The sequence below is a fragment of the Aphelocoma coerulescens genome, chromosome 27 (assembly GCF_041296385.1).
Source record: "Aphelocoma coerulescens isolate FSJ_1873_10779 chromosome 27, UR_Acoe_1.0, whole genome shotgun sequence".
Classification (NCBI taxonomy): Eukaryota; Metazoa; Chordata; class Aves; order Passeriformes; family Corvidae; genus Aphelocoma; species Aphelocoma coerulescens.
The window spans coordinates 4,138,879-4,161,793 of record NC_091040.1 but is presented as its reverse complement, the minus strand read 5'-3'; the positions used below and the strand labels follow the sequence as shown (position 1 = coordinate 4,161,793).

The following is a 22,915-nucleotide window of genomic DNA, read 5'->3' as shown; positions in this document are numbered from 1 at the left end:
CAGGAGGGAAAGACAACAGGAGCAGCTGGAGTGTGAGGACTGAAAGAACCACAGGTGAGTGTTGTGGCTGGGGTTAGGCTAAGAAAGGGGTTACAGCAGGAAGAGATGCTGAAGAGCAGCTGAAAGCAGGGGATGGTAATGCTGACAAACACAGGATGCTACAAAGAGTCTTTTCAGAAGGCTGGCACAAAGGAAGATGTGGCTGAATGGATGGAGAAGAGAAGCTGACCTAGAGAAAAGGATTGTGACCTTCAGCTTAGAAAGAAAGAGAACTGCACTGGCGAGAGACACGGTAGAAAGCCCAAGGAATCCCGGTCAAAAAGGAGAGCTAGAGAGAAAAAAAAGAGAGAAAGAGAAAGAGAAAGAGAGAGAAAGAGAAAGAGAAAGAGAAAGAGAAAGAGAAAGAGAAAGAGAAAGAGAAAGAGAAAGAGAAAGAGAAAGAGAAAGAGAAAGAAAGAGAGAGAGAGAAAGAGAGAGAGAGAGAAAGAAAGAAAGAAAGAAAGAAAGAAAGAAAGAAAGAAAGAAAGAAAGAAAGAAAGAAAGAAAGAAAGAAAGAAAGAAAGAAAGAAAGAAAGGAAAAAGAAGCAAGCAGCAAGCACTGGGAAAAAAAATAAGACCTGATTCAGAGAAAATCTGAAATGAGAATTATTGGTTTCAATAATTTAAAGTGGTTTACTTTACTACTACTTTAAAATGAGAGCTCAGTGTGTGGAATATCTATTGTAAAGATGTAGTATGTGTTGTAAATACCTAGATGTAAAACTTTCTATCTAGAAAAAATAATTTTTCTCTGTATTACGTTCAGACCTGCAGTGCAAAACAAAAGACTTACTCAATATTTAGTAAATACAGCATTTTCTGCCGTATTGGTTTTGTGTTTTCTTTTTTTCACTTTGCTATCTATCCAGAGTTCACAATCTTTTTTTCAGCACTAGCAACATGGGAATCACAAAATTGCATGGACTGGCTATTCTAGTGACAGCAGGAATCACTGGTGCAATCTGGTGGGTGTTTAACCTTTGATAATTATTCTCAACTAGCACATAGTTCTATTGCCCAGACTGAGACACGTTTCTTCTAACTATACTTACGCAGATACAATGTAAGCATTTAAATTCAAAATCCCCTTTCACATTCAAAAGATGAAAATAAGCAAGGTGTGGGCACTTTTAATATCTTCTGTGAAATTCTAAAAATATGATGACTTGGGCTCTGTATATTCCTGTGAGCCTAAGTGTGTGTTTTCATGTTTACATCCCACAGTGACACCTCTGTGCTCCAGACCAACACAAGGATCCTGGCACAGAGCTGGAACTCCGTGGAGTTGACTTAGCTGAGTTTATTCTGCACCATGGTTGGCTTGAGTGTCCCTTGGTTCTCATGTCTCTAGGCTAGCCTGCTGCAGTAAGGCTTTCATTGTGTGTGTTCAGTGCTCTGGAGCCTGAAATGAGATCAACTGGGCTTAATTCAGAATGCAGAGTTTAAATATTGAAAATAATAATGAAATATATAATGAAATAATAATAAAGATAATGAATATTGAAGATCTGTTCCAATGGGAGGAATTAGGACAAGCTTTTCACCCACACACTCTCTCTGCAGCAGAGCATCCATCACAAATGTTCACATTTTTGTTGACAATACAATCACTTCAGAGGAGATCCCACACCCTGGCCAGAGCATAGTGATGCTGTGAACAGCTTGTTTCAAAAGGCAGCTACACAGTCAGTTCCTAGAATCAGCTGAGAGCAAACTCTGCTGTAAAGCAGACACATTTTGTTTGGTGCAAGTAGTCTTGGGCAGATTAAATCATTCACAGATCCTCAGAGTTAATAGATCTGCAGATAACATGAGGCTAGAGAGCTGTCTTGAAACAGCTGAGCTTTGTAAATCCTCATCACCATATTGATGCCACAAATCTGTATTCTGTTAGGTTTGTTTTATAGTTTCAGTCATAAAGGAAGTGGAGGAGAGGTTGATTTTTTTTTTTAATCATTGACCCATTGCTTTCTTATCCTGTCCAAGGTACCATCACCCTTTCTCCCCAGCCAGAGACCAGGAACACACAGCCTCCCCTGAAGAGGACACAGTCCTGTAAGTTCATTCTTCATGTTTTGCAAGGTCCTGCATGCTTGTCACTGTAGGCATGAGGACAAGACTCATCTGGAAAGACTCATTCTTAAGCAGAGATCCATGCCCTAGAAGTGCTAATTTCCATTTTGAGATAAGCCATCCTGCAGTGCCCAGCTCAAAGGCTCCTCTACTGTGAATGCCTTGAGCTGGATGAACAGGCTCACATTCCAGAGACTTAATATGGGGAAATATGAATCCACTGATGAAGCTCCCCCAAAATCATGCAATGAAAAGGCAGCTTAATCCCACCTGGTGTGGTCACCTAGAAGCTGGCTGTCTCTGTACCAGGAAGTCATCCAGGCTTCCTCTGTATTCATTAAAAAAAGTGGGCCCTTTGGCACACTGTCTGCTCCCTGTGATTCAGTGTTGTGCACGAACATGATGAGAACTAACAGATTCTGGATATGGAATCAAGCAAAAGTCTAATCTGGTACTTTACCACACTGAAACTTCTTGGGTTTTTCATACTTGATTTCATTTAACTGAACCATATTTTATTATGTTCTGGTTTTGTCTTATGAATTACACTTTTCTTATTCCCACTGCTTTTTTGACTTAGGTTTCCCCTCGTCATCACTTCTTTTATTATACACGTAGTTGTGTAACTCTCTAGAAATGCTGCTCTAAGGTGTCTAGCATATATGACTAGGGGAGAAATAAACTTTAATGCCAATAAAACAATATGACAAAAACAATGCATTCTTTTTGTAATTAATTTGAAATTTAAAAGATTCCAGTATGAGACGGGATTTTCATACCACCACCACTCCCCCCCATCCCCCCCAAAAAAGGTTAATATGGCTCCATATCTTTCTGGTTTCATGTATTTGTGATTCTTTTAATTTCCCTCTATTAGCCTGTTGAATCTATTACTTTTAGTAGGTGTTTCCAGTTTATAGAACCTGTTTTTCCTGCTGGAAAATCTAGGAATCAAGACGGGTGGGTTCCCATTCAGTGACCCATCTACAGGAACCTGCACAAGTGATGAGAATGGAGAGCAGTGACGTCTGCTCTGTGTCCTGTGGACTCCACAGTGCAGGCCTGCAGACATAAACCTGTCAGCAAAATACAAACTGTGTGCAAAGTGCTTGGCCTTATTGGGCCAGGCTCTCGCTGTGTAGAACTAAAACTGAATTTTCCAAAAATGCGCCACAGAAACGTTGAAAATCATTTAAAAACTGATTAATTTGCATTCAGCTGTACTTACACCAGCTGAGTTGTCTGTTAGATGTAGTTCACATTTTATATGAAGGTGAAACAACACAAATAATATAATTGTATTTGTGATGGAGTCTGACTGGATACTCACTGACATTGAATCACAGGGTAGTACTGCTGAAACACCTAAAGATCTCTTGTGGGGCTCATCTCTCAGAAGAAGAAAATCTGAAATTTGTGTGCTATGATGGATTTATGTATCATTTATGTCTCCCTTATTTGCAGAAAAACAGACTTACATGAAATATCTCTAATGCTTCCATGGTAAGTGTAACTCCTCTGGCTTCATTAACATTGCTCTCAGAAACACACACAACTGTGACTCTGGCACAGACAAGTCAGGACAGCTGAGAGCAAGGCTGAATGAACAGGAAAGGAGAACAGGTACTCTTTCAGAAACCATTAGAAATGCATAGATGAAGAATCTTTAATTTGTTTACTTTCAGAAAGGAAACTGAGAAATAATGGTGAATGTTGAAAACATTTTGGTTGAATTTTATCTTAATTCATTTTTTGCATCCCCTGTCAGCACTCGTCTCAGAAGCTAAAAAACAAGATGCCTTGGCTGATAACTGTTTTTAGTGGTAACAGCATCATACATGATGTGTAAATGTCTGTGGAAGGAACATTTTAAGTCACTGGGATAAATTATTTTCCAGAATTGCTTATTCTAGAGCCATTTACACTAGGAAAAAAACAAAAAAAAAAGTAATAAAAGAGGTATGGACATACTGGAGAGAGTTTAACAAAGGATGATGAAGGGACTGGAGCACATCTCCTGCGAGGTAAGGCTGAGAGAGCTGGAGTTGTTCAGCACAGAGCAGAGAAAGCTCTTGTATCTGCTCTGGAAAGCAGCTTGGCTGAACTTAACCAGCAGAGCTCAAAACAACATTCCTTGTGCAAAGGGGATGTTCTGAGCATCAGAGATAACCAGTAAACAACACCCTATGAAGCATCAGGGAAATACCTGTCCATCATCCCAAAGGAATTAGGGAGCACTCTTTCCAAAGGGTGATGAGATCCACAGCCCTGCTGGGGAGCCTCCATCAATGCACAAGGCACAGGTGATGAGCAGAAGGAGCAGAAAACCAGGGTGCAATCAGCAAACTGTGGGGTAATTGCTGTCACAGAAACACAGTGGAGAGCTGCACATCTGGAACACTGCAGCTGAGGGCTGGGAGCTTTCCAGAGGAGACAGACTGGGAACAATGGATGGATGTGCTGTGCTCTGTGTTAAGGAAGGGATGAATTGTGAAAAGCTGCCTCTGAGTAACAGTCACAAACTGTTGGGGAATAGAATTATTGGGATCAATAAAAGAATTGTGAAAGCAGTAGACCTGGAAGTTTTTAGGCTTGTGTGTGTGTGAGAGAGACATTTTCCGTGGGAAAGTCCCTGTGTGAAGGAAAACAATCAGCCTGAGAAAAAACAGGGAGTAAAGAACTTGCAGCTGTGCTATCCGGGAGTGAAACAAGGGAGGCAAGCACAAAATTCTTTTGATCATAACAAGACTGTGGAAAACTGCCAATGTAGGTCCAATTATGTAGAAATAGAAATGTGTCTTGATAAGCTTTAAGCCACTTAGGAGCTAACAAGCTGGTATACTATATAAGTGCCTTTGGACTGCTAATAAACAGAGTTCATTTATCAACCATATTGGTTTGGATTTCTGTTTCTCGCTCCCCCTGCCGGGGATCCGGGCTCCTCGTCCCACGCGGCTTCCAACAACAAACAGCTTTGGAGCTGTTGGGTAAAAATCAAGGATAAAAACCTATTTCAGGTGTCTGCTCCAGGATATGATAACTCACATCTCAGATTGTGCTGACAGTACTTTCTTGACCCCTAGTGATTTCAGAGGGAGACTGGGATGATTAACTCAGAGGTGGATGTCTGTGCTTGTGTTTGTCTTCATGGATTTCCTAGGCCATCTAAACACTGCCCTCATTCTCAACTCCTTGCAGGAGAAGGGATGTGCTGCTGTTGACTCCGTGGTTGGCTCCAATTGTCTGGGAAGGCACCTTCAGTAGAGACATCCTGAATGCTCAATACGTGCAGAAGAACTTGGTCACTGGAGTGGTCACTTTTGCTGTCGAAAAGTATTGGTTTGTCATTTATTTCTTGTCAAATAGTTAAACCTCTCACCTGCCAGTTATGCTGCAATGCTGCTCGTGGAGCACAAGTGAGAAACATTCCAAAGACTGAATATGAGCAGCTTTAGACTGGGAGAAATGTGACATGTGAATGTCACCTTCCAGAGTAAGGCAATCGGTTGTGACATGTTTTGAAAAGGACAAAAGATACCCTTGGAAACACAACTAGCATTTTGTATCTCAACCCTTGAGATAAAAATTCTAGTTCCTGCTATGACTCTAACAACAAGCTTTCCCTCTATCCTGCACTAAAACATAGAAAGATTCTGTAAAGTTGCTATTTTATTGAGTTTCTCTAAGAGTTTAAAGTTAAAATATTAGCTCGAGTAAAATTATTAATCACGCTGCTACAGCTTGTATGTTCCTGGGGAGGTTCTTTTTCAAGTTTCTGGGTAAAGAGCTATACTCCCTCTATCTGCACTGGCATCTTAGGGTTACATAGAGACTTCAGGTACTTCAAGGCAATCAAAACTATTTAATTGATAATTTTGACCCTCTCCTATGAACACAGACTGAGAGAGTTGAGGAAGACAAGGCTCCAGGAACACCTTAGAGCCCACTGCTGTGCCTAAAGGAGGCCTACAGGAAAGTGGGAGGGGGATTTTTTACAAAGGTAGGCAGTGACAGAACAAGGGAGAATGGCTTTAAACTGCAAGATGGTAGATTTAGATTAGATATTAGGAAGAAATTCCTCACTCTGAGGGTAATGAGGCCCTGGCACAGGTTGCCCAGAGAAGCTGTGGCTGCCCCTGGATCCCTGGAAGTGTCCAAGGCCAGGTTGGACAGGGCTTGGAGCAGCCTGGGATAGCGGGAGGTGTCCCTGCCCAAGGTAGGGGGTGGAATGAGATGAGCTTTAAGGTCCCTTCCAACCCCAACCATTCCATGATTCTCTGTTGATTCTGTGATCCTCTCTAGGAAGTTAGAATGTTACACTGCAGAAAGAGTGCCAGGGAGCAGGTAAAAGGGAAGGATGAGAAGAAGTATTTACATTATGGAGTGATATTAGAGAGCAGCAGTGAGTAGATGGCATGTGTTCTGTGCATAGTGAAAGCTAAAATGTGGTATCATGGGGAAGGTTTGAAGGGTAGCAGCTGTGTTAAATAAAGAGCACTAATGTAAGAAGGAGCAATGGATAGAAAAAGACAAAGAACACAAACTTGAAAAGCTGTCATTCTTCAGCAGGAGGAGCCTCTCTCCATTCTTTTCCTTTCCATGTCTCTTAGATATGTCCAGTTTGTAGAGGGATTCATGAGATCTGCCAACAAGTACTTCCTCGCTGGGCACCAAGTGAATTTCTACTTGTTCACAGACAATCCTGAGAAGATCCCTCACCTTCAGATGGCCCCTGAGAACCACCTGTTTGTCATCCCTGTCCAGAATCACTCAGGGTGGCAGGATCTCCCCACAAGCCGTATGGACATCATCAGCACATACATCCACAGCCAGATCCAGTATGAGGTGGACTATCTGTACTCCATAGACATCCATGTCCAGCTCTTGGCACACATCGGTGTGGAGATCATTGATGCCCTGGTGGGAACCATCAGCTCTTGGCAGTTCACCCCACACCATGAGAACAAAGCCTATGGGACACACCCCGAGTCACAAGCTTCCATCCCTGAGGGAGAATGGGACTTCTATTACACAGCAAGCTTCTATGGGGGAAGCGTGTCCGAGGTCTACAAACTGACAAGAGCCTGTTTTAAAGGGGTGATGGAGGACAGAGAAAATGGCATTGAAGCTCGGTGGCGTGATGAGAGTCACCTCAACAAGTACCTCCTGCATCACAGGCCCACACGCCTGCTGTCCCCAGAGTACTACTGGGATGCAGAGCTGAGCTCACCCAGCATCATCCAGGTGAAGAGGATGTGCTCTGTGCACAAGGACAGCTAGAGGCAAGCTCCTGAAACAAAGAGTGTAAAGCCTTTCCTCTTTACAGCCCCACTAAACAGAGAGTAATGGGCCAAAGGAAGTTTCCCTCTCTTTGTAGGACTGCACACATTTTTTGCACAACCTAGCCCATAAAGTAGGTCTCCTTAGCTAGAGACCACTAAACCCAGAAATTTCCTCTGTTAGCAACTTTTTTTCCAACATTTTGCTCTTGCACAGTTCTTTCATCTGCATGTTTGCAAGCACAGGCTTCTAGCCATGCTGAGAACGTATCAAAATTGACAAGGACATATTCAAAATGACAGTATTTAGGCATCTGAATAAAGTCAGTTTGCAAACTTACAAACAGTCCCTACAGATTAGGGTGTGCAATTATATTTGTATTCTGCTGTCTTATATTATTTGCTTAAAAGATGTCCTAGCAATATGATGATTTAAGAATTTGAACAATACATTACTAGCAAGCTTTAATCACTTACTCCTTAATTTCTGACAAAATGAAAGCCCCTTCCTCAGCATTCAAGCTACAGAACTATCTGATTAATTAAAAACGTGTGTGAATTTACAAATCCTAAATGTATGTGGACTATCAAAAGAAAATTAAATCATATTTAAAGGTTTTCAACTTTCCTTTTTCAGTATTAGCTGTAACTTCAGATACAGCAATATTTTAATGATGTAATCATCAGCTGAATGACTCCATTAAAGCTTTCTGCTCTCAATAGAAGTGAGAATAGACAAATAACTGAAAGTTATGTACACAAGAAAGAATTGGGGCAAACCAATCCTGTCACACTGCTGCAGTCATAGCCCTGTTGCTGAAAAGCCACGTGAGCAAGAGCAAGTCCATGTGGTGCTCCTGCTGTACTCCTGTCATGAGTGGGTAACTCAGGCTGTCTAAAGAACCACTGCCAAAGGGGTCAGAGAAAGTGCTTCTGCTGGAATGTAATGTTGTAAAAATGCAGCTTAACAAAGTTATGCACAAATCAGAGCATGAGGTAGTGTGGCTGACCCATACTCAGGACACATGAGCAAACCAGGCCATGCAGGAGGCTGAAGTGGGTGGGACTCTCTCATTTGTCTGGGTTATACATTTGTTGTAATACCTGTTATGAATGTGATGCTCTTTGCTCCATAAATCTTGTTTGGTCTTTTAATGGTGTTATCTGTTTTATTGCAATTGTATTCCTTCAGAGTGGTTTCCCAGATTTGGAAGTAGAACAAGAAGATAACATCATGCTCAAACCTGGCTTGTCCAAAGACTGGGCAGTAAAAGGTTACTGGAAAAGGGCCAGACAAGAGGAATCTGTGTGATATGAAGAGTTTCAGATAAAGATTGGTGTGAAAGTTCAGCTGAAGAATTCTGGTGAATTGAATTAGCATACTTAGGGTAAAGTAATCAAATAATTTTAGATTAATGGAATGGGACACTGAGCTATAAAACTCAGAGAAAGTCGATTCTGGTATGAAGCAGACCTTTAGAATCACTTTAGAAAGCATAGAAGATGATGGTCCAATGAAATCACAGTGTTGAACTAGGTGAGGGAAGTAATTTAATATTCTTTTTGCAGCATGGCTTAATCCTCTGCTGCTATCTGATTTCTCAGTCACACTCTCTGCCACTGCCAAATGGGTTTTACACGTGAAACTTGACACCTTGGGAGACAGGACACTGCAAGTGTCCCACTCCCACTTTCCAGTGGAGAACAAAGACCCCCACAGGTTCTACAGTCCCACTCCCTTGGAACATCCTGAGGACTGGAAGATCTCTTATCCATGCCTGCTCACTCCATGCAGCTTCCTTGCCCAATGCCTCTGGAACCAGAGAAAGGTTCCCCACCACCTTCACAGACAGGACTGAACACACAAGGCACAGAGAAGAGCTGAGTTGGCAACTGTGAATGAGGACTACCAAATGCTCTGCCTTAGTAGCCCTCATCTTGTTAAGGTAAGAAATTTTGGCTGATCCTTTCACCACGGAAATTTGTGCCTTGTGCTGGGGTTAAACTTGGCCAGGAAAGAGGGTGGAAGGGGGTGGGTCATGGCAAAATGTACTGCAGCTGGATGAACAGAACAGACTTCATCAGAGCCCTGTACCTGGGCCAGAGTAACACTATGCAGCAGGACAGGTTAGGCCATAGGAAATGTAATTTTCTATTATTTCCATCCATTAAAACACCTGGCTGCAAGGAATGGTGTAATAGAGAGTCTGTGCCGAGTTGCAATTTAACTTTGAAGACAGTATAAAGATTTCTTGTGAGATTTAGCCTTACTAGCTTCCAATATCTAGGTCCATTGGTAATAAGAAATCAGTCTTTAAAGGCTAACAAATGGTTTATCCTCCTGGACAATCTGACATACATTATCAGGTCTATTGACAATGCCAAGGCCTTCCATTATCAGAGATGGAATGGGTTGTGGATATTGTAACTCATTCCTGTGGTATTTTACACAGGAAGAGCTGTAAGGGCCTAGTAATGAGGATGTACAGAGATGATAGTGAGTGGTTCTGCTTGAGAGGAAGGAACAAAGGACTGACACAATTGTGTCAGGCCAGACAGTGGGTTGGGTTATGTCACTGAGTCACACTGGGATAATGTGGGAGAAAGAACCCAGAACAGAAAGTTAACATAGGTAGGTTAGAACAGGGCACAAAGTCTCCATCACTCCTAACCTAGGAGTAAGGCTGAACCAGGATGCCTTTCAGAGCTTAAAAGAGACTTGAAGAGGAAAAATGAAACTGGTCCTTTCCTCATATTCCTTAGTAGGCCACACCACCTAGAAGAGGTGTCTAGGATCTTTTTAGCTCCATGTACTTGTCCACAGAGATTCTGCAAAGGAAAAATTTGTGTCCAGATTTCCACAACCTTGAATATGTGCCAGGATATTATGACTTAGGCTGGCAGCTGGAGTAGATTGCTGTTGATCCCTTAGTGTCTTTGTACTTAAGTGCTTCTGTTATATAAATTAGGTGGAATAGGTCAGTGACAGCTCTGAGGTGTATTGCCACTTCTTTAGCATGAATGGGGTGAGATCTTACTGATGTAATCCAGCATACCTCAACACATGGCTAAGTGTTGTTACCTGTAAGAGGAAAATACATGATTTCACTTGAGTGAATGTGAGCCAGGTGTCTGTGTTCACACCTTTAGAGGTTCTTATTAAATCTCAGGTTCAGATAACAGAAAATTTATTGCTGTCACAACATTCTTACTTTTTTTCTCCATCCACACTAAATCTACTTGTTTTCTTGAAGTGTGGATAGAAACTGAACAGGAATAAGATAGCCCAGAGGAAACTGTATTTTGTTTTGTTGGGGCTTACAGATGTCAGTGAAACAATAGGTTTGAACATGATTGAGATAATGGGTGTAAAATGGGCAGAACAAACTAAACTAAAGAACTAAGAGTTATGGGTCTGGGCAAGAAAATTGTAGGATAGGTGACCAACACATAATCTGGATTGGGCTCAGATCTTCAAACTTGGAACAAAACCTGATGGATTAAAATTGAGCACAAACAGTAACAAATAGCACCAGGTCAGAGCAGAAAGAACAAAAAATCTATAGATAACACAGGGACATAGCTTTAAGATAATCTCTGAGTTCTTCCTCCCATCAGGACTCACATAAGTAAATAATTTTGATTTTAAGGCAATTAATGGGCACCAGATATCCAGATCCTGTTGTTTATACTCTAATGAAGTAAAATGCACATTTATGTAATCAAAATAGTTCCATTGCATTCTCTGAACTCTTATTTATTACTGTGATAATAGAGCTATGATATTCACTCTGCCTATAATTAGACTAGGGCTACAACCTTCTTATTATGAATTTTTTCTCAGAAAAGCTTTGTCCCAGGTCATCCATGATTACCTTGGACTACTTTCAAACATGAGTAGACAGCCTATTCCTGAGGAATGGATCCAAGTCCATCTGTTTTAGGGCCAAGAAGCTATCCTCATTTCTGAAGAGGGTAAAATTTCAGATCAAAGAAGTCCCAGATTATAAAAATGAGCACCAGAAACCTGCTTCAGACCCTTTTAGTTAAACAACTAATGCATTAATTTATTAATCCTCTATTGTCTTCCCTAGAGAAGAGTGTTGACCACAGACAGACAGGCCAGGGACTTGTGTACCCAGGGTGGGCTAACTCAGATCTCAGTAAGTTCCATGGATCTCACCAAGGTACTGTGTTACTAGAAGTGGACAAATCTATAACAGTAATCTTTTTTCCTTTTTTTCCCCCTTTTTTATGAGATCAGGCAGTTGATTGATTTTTGGAACCATGTTTGTATAATGTCTTAACAACATTTCTGAAGGTCAGGAATTTCATTAGGGCTCAACACACCAAATCAAAGGGCTAGTGTAGGTCAGTTTTGTCATTTTGTTGAACTGAATGGACTAGAGCAAGGCATAAGTACAAGTTATGGTCCATGCTCTCTGTGGGAATCAATTATTTTGTGCTTGTTTGTCTCCCTGTTAAAAGTCATGCCACCTTCAGAAACCCTTGGCTTTTAACAGCTGACACTAAGAGAGTATTGGCACCATAAGACAAAGGCTCGTGAAGCCTTAGAACTTCTTGAAGGAGAATGGAGAGGCCTATGTAAACTGCTCCTCATGGAAAAATAAATCCTAAAATTGGTGCATTAAATTGGTGCCTGTTTCATACGTAAGGATTTACACTCAGAGCCTATAGAAATCTATACACAACCATTACAAGCCTCTCTATACTTGCAGGAATGTGAAATACAGGTGGATTTGTAGTCAGGGAACACAAGACAGGAATCACAACTTGTTGCCTTCAGAGGTCAGGTTCACTCTCTGGTAGACTCTGTCGCCCAAGTGTTTGAAGGAAATTCAGAGTGATGCATCCAAAAGAATTCCCAAGAACGAACCAGTGTTCTCACTGAGGGAACAGGGGGCTGTGCATTTTAATTGGCACCTGGAGGAGGAAAAGGCACGTAGCTGAACCTGTCCAGGGCACTGGAACACTGACAGACCAGACCAGCTGGTGAATGCAGAAGGACTGGCTCTGTCAAGGAACTGCTGTGGGTGGAACAGGCCAAGTGCCAAGCTGATAAGGTGGAGCAGAGCAGGAAGTCAGTGACAGTATGAATCAGAATGGAGCTGTCTGTGATGACCTAGTGTCTAGCATCAATGGCTCAGCATGGAAGTTATGGCCTCCAAATAGAGATTCATGCTGTGGATCAGGTTTGATAGGACCAGGGCACAGCAAAGCCAGGCTTCTAAGAAAATATAGATGGGGATGGATAAATAATGAGTGAAAATGGATGCACCACAATAGGGTAGCAATCTTTAGATTGGGGTAGTGGGCAAAATGTGAAGCCAGAGCAGGTTAGCTGTGATGCAGAAGTGAATATAACTAAGGAAGGAGACAGAGGTCAGTCCTATCACACTGTTCTCCACTGCCAATGAATTTTCCAGTATACAAAGCCATCTTCAGAAACGCCTCGAGCAGTGCTTGTGACACAGTTCTGCAAGTCTGCTGAACTACCCCCACATACACACAGCCTCCCCCCATCTCTTCCTTCTACAGAGGCAGCTCTAGCACTTGGCATTCCTGTCTCTCCAGATGGTGCCTGCAGCACAAACCCAGGCGGCTGCTTCCATCTGCTGCCCACAGCGTTCACTGCAAGCCCCCCCTTGCCTGGGAGCCAGCAGGAACAGCAGCAGTTTGGAGCAATGTTCCCCAGCCCTGTTGCACCGGGTTACTCAGCAAAAAGGAAAGCTTGAGCAGAACTTACACTATGGATGTACCAGATCAAAGATGCTCCACTGCTGTCAGACATCAGGAAACTCTTGGTGGCAGCATGTGACTGAAGGAGCCTGAGGAACAGGCTTGGCATGAATGAACATAGAAACACCTCCCTGCACCTGCTGGCCATGTTTCTTTTGATCCAGACCAGGATGAAAGTGGCCCTGTGGGATGCAAGAGTACACTGTCATGTCATGTTGAGCTTCCCCATCCCCCAAACCCCCACATCCTTCTCCTCAGGGTTAGTGCCAATTCATTCTTCACTCAGACTATTCTTGTGCTAGGGATTGCCCTGACCCACATGTGGGACCTTGCACTTGGCCTTGTTGATCACGAGATCAGCACAGGCCCATCTCTCAAGCCTGTCCAGGTCCTTCTGTATGGCTTAATGCTGAGCTCAGCCCAGCAGGTACACAACTGTCTCACACTGGGGAGCCCAGAACTGAACACAGCACCCCAGATGTGTCCTCATCAGTGCTGAGTATTTCCTTCCACCTTCCTTGCCAGTCTGAGCAGCAGAAAAGGCCTTGGCTCTGTGCAAGCACAGCTCAGCAATAAAGAACTCCTAATGTTTACATGGAGATTCTGGTGAGAAAAAGGGAATCAGTATATTGTTAGCAGAAGAAACATTTCCATCTACTTCTTTATGTACTGCTAATGGTGAGAAAGAGGAGGTTTATTCTGAATGTTTCCAGGACACTCATTGACGTTTTAGACTAGGAGATACAGGAGGACATCCTGCCCTGCTTGTTCTATTAGAGATATTTTTGTTTTACACTAGAGCATGTGTTTTTGAGCTTTTGAGCAATGGCTTTGGTTAAAGGAACTTACACCAGCCAGGAATAATATCTGTGATCTCTGTCTCTCACTGGGAAGTGATTCTTGCTTCCCTTTGGTCCTTGCTCCTGGGATTTGTTAATCTCTGGCCAGGGGTAAACCAGGCCTCTTAGGATGCAGGTGCATGTTGGTCTCATGAACCCAATGCAATGTCCTGACAGCCCCTGGAGCTGTACTGAAGTTTTTAAAAAATCCTCTCTCCAGCTCTGATGTTACAAGGGTACAGCATCAAAAGAGGCAGTGTTCCCAGTCTCATCTAGATTTGCATTGATGTGATCCTGCCATTCGTTCAGAAAATTAAATATTTGTGTTTGTTAAAAAGCTAAGAGCAATTATCTGGAGCTAACAAGGACTTCTGCAATTAGACTCACTCCTGACATTAAGAACTTTTCTAGCTGGTGATTGGTTCTCTCCCCAATTCTCTACAGCCCAGTATCTCCCCTGGGAGGGACTCAGCTAAACACAAAGGCCTAGTTAAAACTTGGTGAAACTCTAATGCCTTGGGACCTATGCACTCAGTGTCTTGGAAAGAAACTTCATTGAGAAGAGGGAATAGGCAGCAAGGGATGTGACCAAGGGCACAGGGGAAGAGCTGGAGAAACTGAACAACAGAGGTAAATCGAAGATATTTATAATATCAGTGACTGCAGACACATGCTGCAGTTAGTTCCTGATCTGTCCCAATTTAAGATCAAAATAATCTGCTCATTAGCACAAGAATAATGGTCTTGTTTGAGAGCAGATTTGCTGTGAGGCCTGAAGCATTATACCTGTTATGTCCAGGGCTGATTCCAGAGAAGGTCAGTTCTGTGAGGACTTTGGCAAATAGGCTGGCAGAAAGGCAGGTCTGCAAGGTCATAGAATCACAGAAAATCCTGAGTTGGAAGGGACCTGTCAGGATCATCCAGTCCAGCCCCTGGCCCTGCACAGGACACCCCAAGAGTCACAACATGTGTCTGAGAGCATTGTCCAGACATTTCCTGAGCTCAGACAGACGGTGCAGAGACCACTTCCCACGGGAGCCTGTTCCAGTGCCCAACCACCCTCTGGGTGAAAAAGTTTTTCCTAATATCCAACCTAAACCTCCCCTTACTCAGCTCCAGCCATTTCCTCAAGTCCTGTCACTGGTCATGAGAGGGAAGAGATCAGCACCTGCCCCTCTGCTGCCCCTCGGGACGATGGTGAAGACCACAATGAGGTCTGACCTCAGTGTCCTCTCCCCCAGGCCAGATGTCCTGCAGCAGAGCTCTACAGCTTCAAAGGAACTTCTTCACAGGAGCAGCACACACGAGCCACATGATCCCAAACCATGTCATTGTCCAGTGGAGGGCTTCAAAGAGGATGAGGCAACCGGAGAATCCCTCTTAGGAGGACAGGCTGAGGTAGCTGGGTCTGGTCATCCTTGAGAAGACTGAGAGGGGATTTTATCACCATATATAAGTACCTGGAGGGAGGCTGTGTAGCAGGGCATTTCCCCCCCCACAAATCTGTTGTTTGTTACCCACTCAGGTACCTCAAACAGGCCAAGCTGTCCTGTACAGAGTTATTTTGGTGCCATTCAGCTAACACTGGCCTGGCATCTCACTGCTGCCCAAAAACATCTTACTGTTGAAGCGAGATCTGGGAGATAAGCTGCAATTCTGACAGACAGACACCTCGCTTTACAAACCTTATAAAAGCTACACCAAACCTTCACAAAGCAGAAATCTTCTACACATTCCATGGACATGTGTGGAGTTTCTCCTGTGAGCAGGGATGCTGCTTTGTACTTTCTCCCCTGGGGTTAAGTGGGGGAATCTGTACATTATCATCATTTCTGTGGTAAATTACATTTGACTAATGTAATTAGTGCTAATCAATTCTCTTTCTTTTGCTAGCATTAGTATGGGTACCTTGATATAGTGCACTGTTTTATGTTATGCTGTCATCTACTGGCAGTTCTTCAGGTTATTTTCTAATTGCATCAACAGTGATATAAAATATGTCTTAAATATGCTTTTATATTTAAAATCAGAGATGAGATTTGAAAATATGATGAATTAAATCTTTTATTGTTGGCTCATTTTCTATTTTAATCAATGCTGAAAAATATTCTACATTTTTCTGTTTTAATTGATTTTTTGGGGTACAAATTAAAATGTGATTAAAAACAAACATGTTAAGCTTCTGTAAAGAGTTACACCTTATAATTTTTCTGTGGAATTACAAACTCTCAGGATAAAAATTCATATGACATCAAATTAAGAACACTGGACTTTTATGATGCTTGTATTTACAATTTTCAGGAATGAAGGATTAATTTAAGGAGTAATTCATGTCCCTAACTTCCCAATATCATTTAAGTTTTGAAGATTTAATATAAAGAATTTTATAAACAGTTACACAGCATTGCAGTGGTTACGTTCTTCAAATGTCTAGACTTGGTCTAACGTGTTTAAAACAATTACTCTAAAATTAAAGAAAGATCTTTGGGGCAGTGGGGCAGGAATGCAATTTTGCACACTTTTTTTTGTTTTTTTCTCCCAATAACAATCTCAGAATTAATAATCATTACTCATCAATTTCCTGGGCTCTACATTATAGCCTGAACTATGTCCTCTCCTTTCCCCAAAGAAATTTACTAAACATTTTCAGGAAATAAATGCAACTTGATGAAAACTTATTCTTCTCAGTTCTTTCAGTAAAATCAGGCTCCTGAATATCACTCTTTTGTTCAAAAAGTCAGAAGTATGTAAAACACAATTTTAAAGTTTCTGAAAAATAGTAAGGGAAAAAAAATTAAAAAGAAAAAGGTTTATTTATTTAAGAATTTCTTAAGTATGTGGAAGAAGTTTCCTTCCAAAATCTTACCATAGCTTCTAACACTCTCCCTCTTACAATTGAAAATCTCCCCTCTTCTCCCTCTTTCCTCCCCAAAAGCTGGAGTGTTATTGGGAATCATCTGGAAATTAATCTTACTGAACAAGAATTTAGAGTGAAAAATACCACTACGAACACCTGAAACAAAGCAAATCTTCCATTTCATTTCCACACTGAATTAATTTTTCTCCATTTTTTCCTCAGGGCTCCTTTCACCTCCTTATTCCTCAAACTATAAATAACAGGATTCAATAAAGGAGTCACCACAGAATAAGAAAGTGAGAGGAACTTGTCCACAGATGCACAGTAGCTGTATTTTGGCCTCAAATACATGGAGCCTGCAGTACCATAAAAAAGAGTCACAACCAAGAGGTGTGAGGAGCAAGTGGAAAATGCTTTCTGCTGGCTCTCAGCTGATGCCATCTGAAGAATTGTGGAAATTATACGAATATATGAATAAATGATCAGTAAGAAAGGACTCAGAATAGCAAAGACAGCCACCACAATGACTTGGATTTCACTTGGAAAAGTGTTGCCACAAAGCAGGTCCAAGAAGGGCTGAATCTCACAGAAAAAGTGGTTGATGGCAGAACCACACAAGGGGGAGCTGAACGTTATGAGGGTGTGTACTGAGCCCACAGCAGTTCCACAAATGTAAGTTCCAGCAACCAGGCTTCTGCAGACCCTGCTGTTCATGATAATTGTGTAATGCAAGGGGTGGCAAATTGCAAAATAACGATCAAGGGACATGGCAGCCAAGAGAAAACATTCAGCAACTCCAAAGAAAAGGAAGAAAAACATTTGCATTGCACATCTTGTCTTGGAAATACTTACTGTTCCCACCATCAGATTCTCAAGAATAGTTGGGATAATGACTGACAAATAGCAGATATCCAAACAGGACAGCTGAGTGAGGAAGAAATACATAGGGGTATGAAGGGTTTTATCACTATTTATTACAAAAACTATCACGGTATTGGCCATCAAGGTGAGAATATAAAGAGATAATACAACTACAAAGAGCAAAGGATGCAAAGGAGAGATTTCAGAAAAACCCAGGAGTCTGAATTCACTCACTCCACTGAGGTTCCCAAGGATCATCCTTCTTTGGTACCTAGTAGAACTCCCTTCGTTTAGTGTTCAGTGGCTGATGAAGCTGCAAACAGCCAGGCAAATCTGCAACCAAAATACAACTGCATGATTGAACAGACAAAAGGATGACTAGCATTTAGAAACCATCCAGATTTTGAAAAGATCTTCTGAACAGATTATAAAAGTTTCTAAAGAACATAAGGTAGTCTTATGCATATATTTTATGTCTCTATTTTTGACTGATTCTTCTTTCATATCATTGCCTTCAAACTTTGCATACTCACTACTGTCTTCAAATGCTCAGCTACCGTTTTTACCCTGTAGAACAAGAAAAAAAAATTACAGCAGATATCTTTTTGTTGATTAAACAGTTTAAGTCCCAATATCATCAGTAGCAACATTAGAATATAACAAAGGTAATTTCTCTACTACCTTTTGTGGAGTGTGGGGGAAGAAGAGGAAGGAAAACAACCCCTAAATTATGAGGTCTCCAGAAAAGCTTTCTACTCGGAGCACTCTTCAGTGAAGCAGAAGAGATGCTTTTCCACAGTGCTTTATACTACATATATATATATATATGTGTGTGTGTGTGTGTGTGTGTGTGTTTATGAAGTCCACTGAGACTGGCTAGTGCTGATTGGAGCAATAAGGAATAGTTGCTAGAGGCTGGCTAAATATGATGCATGTAGATTAGTTGACTCACAGACACCTCTAGTTTTACACAGCTTGGAAAGCATTTCTGTATAAGCCCAGATATCCTACTGCAATCTCGAGATCTGGCTTTTACTTTGCAGTAATTACTATTACTTCATAATGCAGCCAAATTAATGACAGAGTTGCTACACAGGCTTACCATACTTAAGCTTTCTCAGTCAAATTTGAAGGTAAAGCAAAGATACAGTCTAGATTCATTTGGGGATAAGGGACATAAGACTCACTCGTTACCAGTCTTAATTTTTATTGTATCCTATTAAAAGATCTTTTTTACTGAGCTGTTGTGGGGTTTATTACGTGGTTTCTTATTCAGATCCATTAGCAACCCTGCATCATCTCTCTCACCACAACGCCCCTCTCAATGCCAAAGGGATTGATTAAAAGTTGAATTACTGGTTGATACCCACATTTCCAGTCTTAAGACATCTCATTCAATCTGATCCTTTTTCACCTGGCCTTAGGACTGTCTTTGCCCACTTTTATCCTTAGTCATTGACTGCAGAGGGACCTCTGCATCACAGTCACATTCTGTGAACAGCAGGAAGAAAGTGATTTTGTAGGGAAGAACCACCTAATGTGATGTAGGTGTCTTCTGTATGATGAGGTGACAGCTCAGAAGTGCAGTATCTTTGTTTAATTAAACAGAAGTATGATTCACGTAAATAAAGACAGAAATCCATAGAGGAAAATTTCTGAGCAATCTGAAGGACCTATCTGAGATGGCATGATGTGTTCTCTCATGGCAGAAGGACAGGTGGAATACAAATAATGCCTGAAGAGTTGCATTCATGCAGCTCATGAAGTAGGAGAAACACACGAGGAGCACGCAGAACCTCTTGGGCATAATCACAGGGTAGAGCAAGGGGTTGCAGATGGTTATAAAGCACCATGTGGGCTCAGAGCCAGCAGGAAACATTCTCCTGTCACTGCAGTGCAGAATAGAAGAGAGGAGCTGTGTGGGATATGACTTTTGTGTCAGCTGAAAAGGTCATGAGTGTGCCAGGTATGATGATGATGGAGCAGCTGGCATGGGCATCTAAGAAGAAAAGGCTGCTGATGAAGAAGTACATGGGGGTGTGGAGCTTGGAGTCGAGCTGGATGAGCACAGTCATCCCCAAATTTCCCACCAGGGTCAACAGATAGATCAGTAGAAACACCGTGAAGAGAAGGACCAGCAACTTCAGGTTGTCTGTGAGTCCCAGAAAGACAAACTCAGTCACCACAGTGTGATTCCCTTCTGCCACCTAGTGCAGGGGGAAGAATCAAGATTACCCTGTGTCGCAGGTTGTGTTTGTAACCAGGCAGAAACACCAGTTTAGTGTAGTGGTTTGGTCTAAAATACTCATTACTGTTTATCTTCTGTGAGATAAGAATTAGGAGAAACGCAAAGCCAGGCACCAAACTTGAAAGAATATAAAGAAGTTTATTAACAGACCTAAAAGAAGAAAAGGAAAAAAATTATACCACCTTCAGAACTCTCCTCCTCCCCCCACCTTCCTCCCTTCTCCCACTGACAATGTAAAAAGACAACCCTTGAGATGTTCAGTCTGTTTACCACTTCCATAATAACCTTGTTCAGTCCATTTAGAAAGAGAAGTCTCTTCTTGCTCGTGCTATGAAAACAGTATCACACCGAGACAGCTGCCCACTTCCAAATATTGTTCCGTCCATTTAGGAAGAGGAGTCTCTCTGCTTACGATGTGAGTCCCTTCCCCCGACTTGCAGCTTTTCCCGCAACTGCTTTCGAGGGTCCACTCTTGAAGTTTTTTGGGGTACAATTTTAAGGTTGAGCCGTTCAGAAACAAAGAAACAGAGGCCCTTCTCCTTCCCTGGGAGCAAAGGGTCTTCCTCATCTTCATCGTTAGGACTATGTCTGGGAGCATCTCTAGGAATTGAGGTTTTTCTCCTTTCCCATTTGGAGCAAAAGTCCTCATCTGGTTCATCTCTCCCTGTCCAAGCTTCTCATGAAATTACAGCTGCGTCAGCATCTGCCTATTGCTTACGAGTTGAACACTTCACCCCCCATATCTTCATGAAATTACAACGGGATACTCTGATATATCATAGCTTCACAACAGAATTTCAGCTTTAAGCATCGCCTCTCTCTCTTCCCTCAGGTTTTCAGCTCTTCACAGCAATAAAAGGGTTAATCTCACCTCGGCCTTGCAGCTTTGCAGCTGGAATGTTGAATTTTTCTTATCGCAGTGGAGAGGGGGGAGAGCCAAGCCGCTCCGGCTGCCCACGGCAAGGCAGTGGGGGGGGTTCGACGGCTGGAACAGGTCCATCGACTCCAGGATGGCTGTGGCCCGGCCCGGCCTGGCCCAAGCAGGGCCTGGCCGGGCCCGCTGGCCCCCGCACGGGGCCTGCAGCCACCTGTCCCAGCACTGGAAACGAGAGAGAGCTTGGGGGGGGGGGTCTGTCTATTCTTAAGTGTGGATCACAGAGGCGGTCACAACTTTAAGTGGCTCAAAGAATTGTCCATATTCAAACTGGCCAGCTGATAGGTTGTATCAGGTCCCAGAGGAAGCTGTAAGCACCCCTTAGCAAGGACATCCCTTCCGGGACTATCCTTGCTAACCTAATTAATTGTTTTAATTAATCATAAGCAGTGTAATTTTCCACTGTCATATGCCACTGGAGTCAACATTTAGCAAGGTTTGTCATAAGCTGCTACAGTGGGAACACAGCTTGGGAAACTCCTGAAGTTTCAAGTTTTGCTAAAACAATTATAATCAACCTTGATCTGCTTCAGTGATCTCAGACCTGGAAGAGGGATACATTGCTGAAGCTGGACACAAGGAATACAGAATTTATGAACCACAAGCCCATTTTGCAGAACCCTGAGATCAAGAGACAGACAATTCAGCAATTGTACCCTAATCCCATTGTCCTGGCTTCAGCTAGGCTAGAGTTAATTTCTTCTCAGTAGCTGTTCCAGTGCTGTGCTTTGGATTCGGAATGAGAATGGTGTTGAGAACACACTCAAGTTTTGGGTTCTGCTGTCATGTTTATCCTAAGGCAAGGAATTTTTTTTTCCTTCTCTTCTGCTCTGCCAGTGAGGAGGTTCACAAAAGAACCTGGGAGGAAGCTCAGCTGGGACAGGTGACCTGAGCTGACCAAAGGCATGTCCCACATCACACAACATCATGCCTGCTGTATAAACTGGGAGGAGCTGCCTAGAAGGGAGCTGGGCAAGGGGGCTCTGGCATCAGTCAGCAGGTGGTGTGCAATTGCATTGTGCATCACTTGTTTGCTTCCTTTTCATTATCATTCTTAAGCTATTGTTGCATTTCACTTTCTTTTCAATTACTAAGCAGTTCTTAATTCAACATACAACTTTGACTTCAAATCTCCTCCCCATTCCACCAGTGAGGGGAGAAGAAGAGGTGGTTGAGCAAGCAGCTGCGTGGTGCTTAATTTCCACCTGGCTTTAAACCACAATACCTCTCTATCTGGGAAAAAGAGAAGAAAAAGACTGAAAATGGGGACTAATTAGCAAGAGAAGCAAGAAGGCAATAACCAATAGAAGACAAAACTAATTAATGAAGAGCATGATGCAATTTAGAGCCAATGAACATTCATTTCTTTGCTAAAACATATAAATAGTGCAAAGTTTTGAAAGAGTGTGTGCATGTTTAGAGGAGCCCTGTAAGAAAGTCATGCCTGCTTTCTAATAGTAAAAGTAGTAGTAGAGAGCTTGATTGATCCTGATGTTTTCAGTGACAATGGTGGGTAGGACAGTTTGGTCAAGCTGGGCTCAGCACTCTTTAACACTAAAATCAGGAGACCCTCCTTGCTCAAGCTATTACTGCTAAAGTGTAAACAAGCCACACTTGGAGCTGCTGTATCCCTGCTTAGGCAGAGCATCCTGCTCCAGCTGGCCCAGCTCCCCGAGCAGCCCCTGGCTGACAGTCCACCCCTTTAGACTATAAAATGGGACAGACTTCTAACACCCCCCTTCTCCGAGTGTGTGTGGAGATTCCTCCCCTGAGGGGGGACACCCAGCAAGGTTTCGCCGTGAGAAAAAGAGACTTGTCCAGGGTCTCTACTTAATATTTATTAATATTGGCAAGGGTCTCTACTTAATATTTATTTTTCTAGCTTTAATAGAATTGCTTCACTATTGCTTCCAAACACTCTACTATATTAGCAGCTCTAACCATCTACACTGTGGAATAAAGAATTCTAACTAAAGCCATTTAGTCTATCATTAGCATCGTCTTCCAGTTAAAGAAATTCTTCCC

General features: G+C 42.3%; 1 protein-coding gene across 1 annotated transcript; it reads left to right on the top strand.

Annotated features, from left to right (window-relative positions):
* The first annotated feature begins 939 nt into the window (after window positions 1–939).
* Window positions 940–7,392, top strand: LOC138099151 (histo-blood group ABO system transferase 1-like). Its single transcript, XM_068996230.1, has 5 exons — window positions 940–1,004; window positions 2,026–2,094; window positions 3,577–3,615; window positions 5,311–5,445; window positions 6,723–7,392. The coding sequence occupies exons 1-5, from the start codon at window positions 940–942 to the stop codon at window positions 7,390–7,392; spliced, it is 978 nt and encodes a 325-aa protein (XP_068852331.1).
* The last annotated feature ends 15,523 nt before the right edge of the window (window positions 7,393–22,915 follow it).

Bases quoted from the DNA above. Each gene is read 5' to 3' on its own strand.
- LOC138099151 (XM_068996230.1), top strand. From the start codon at position 940: ATGGGAATCACAAAATTGCATGGACTGGCTATTCTAGTGACAGCAGGA. The intron at 2,095-3,576 runs GTAAGTTCATTC...CCTTATTTGCAG, and splicing joins CCTGAAGAGGACACAGTCCT to AAAAACAGACTTACATGAAA. The intron at 5,446-6,722 runs GTATTGGTTTGT...CATGTCTCTTAG, and splicing joins GTCACTTTTGCTGTCGAAAA to ATATGTCCAGTTTGTAGAGG.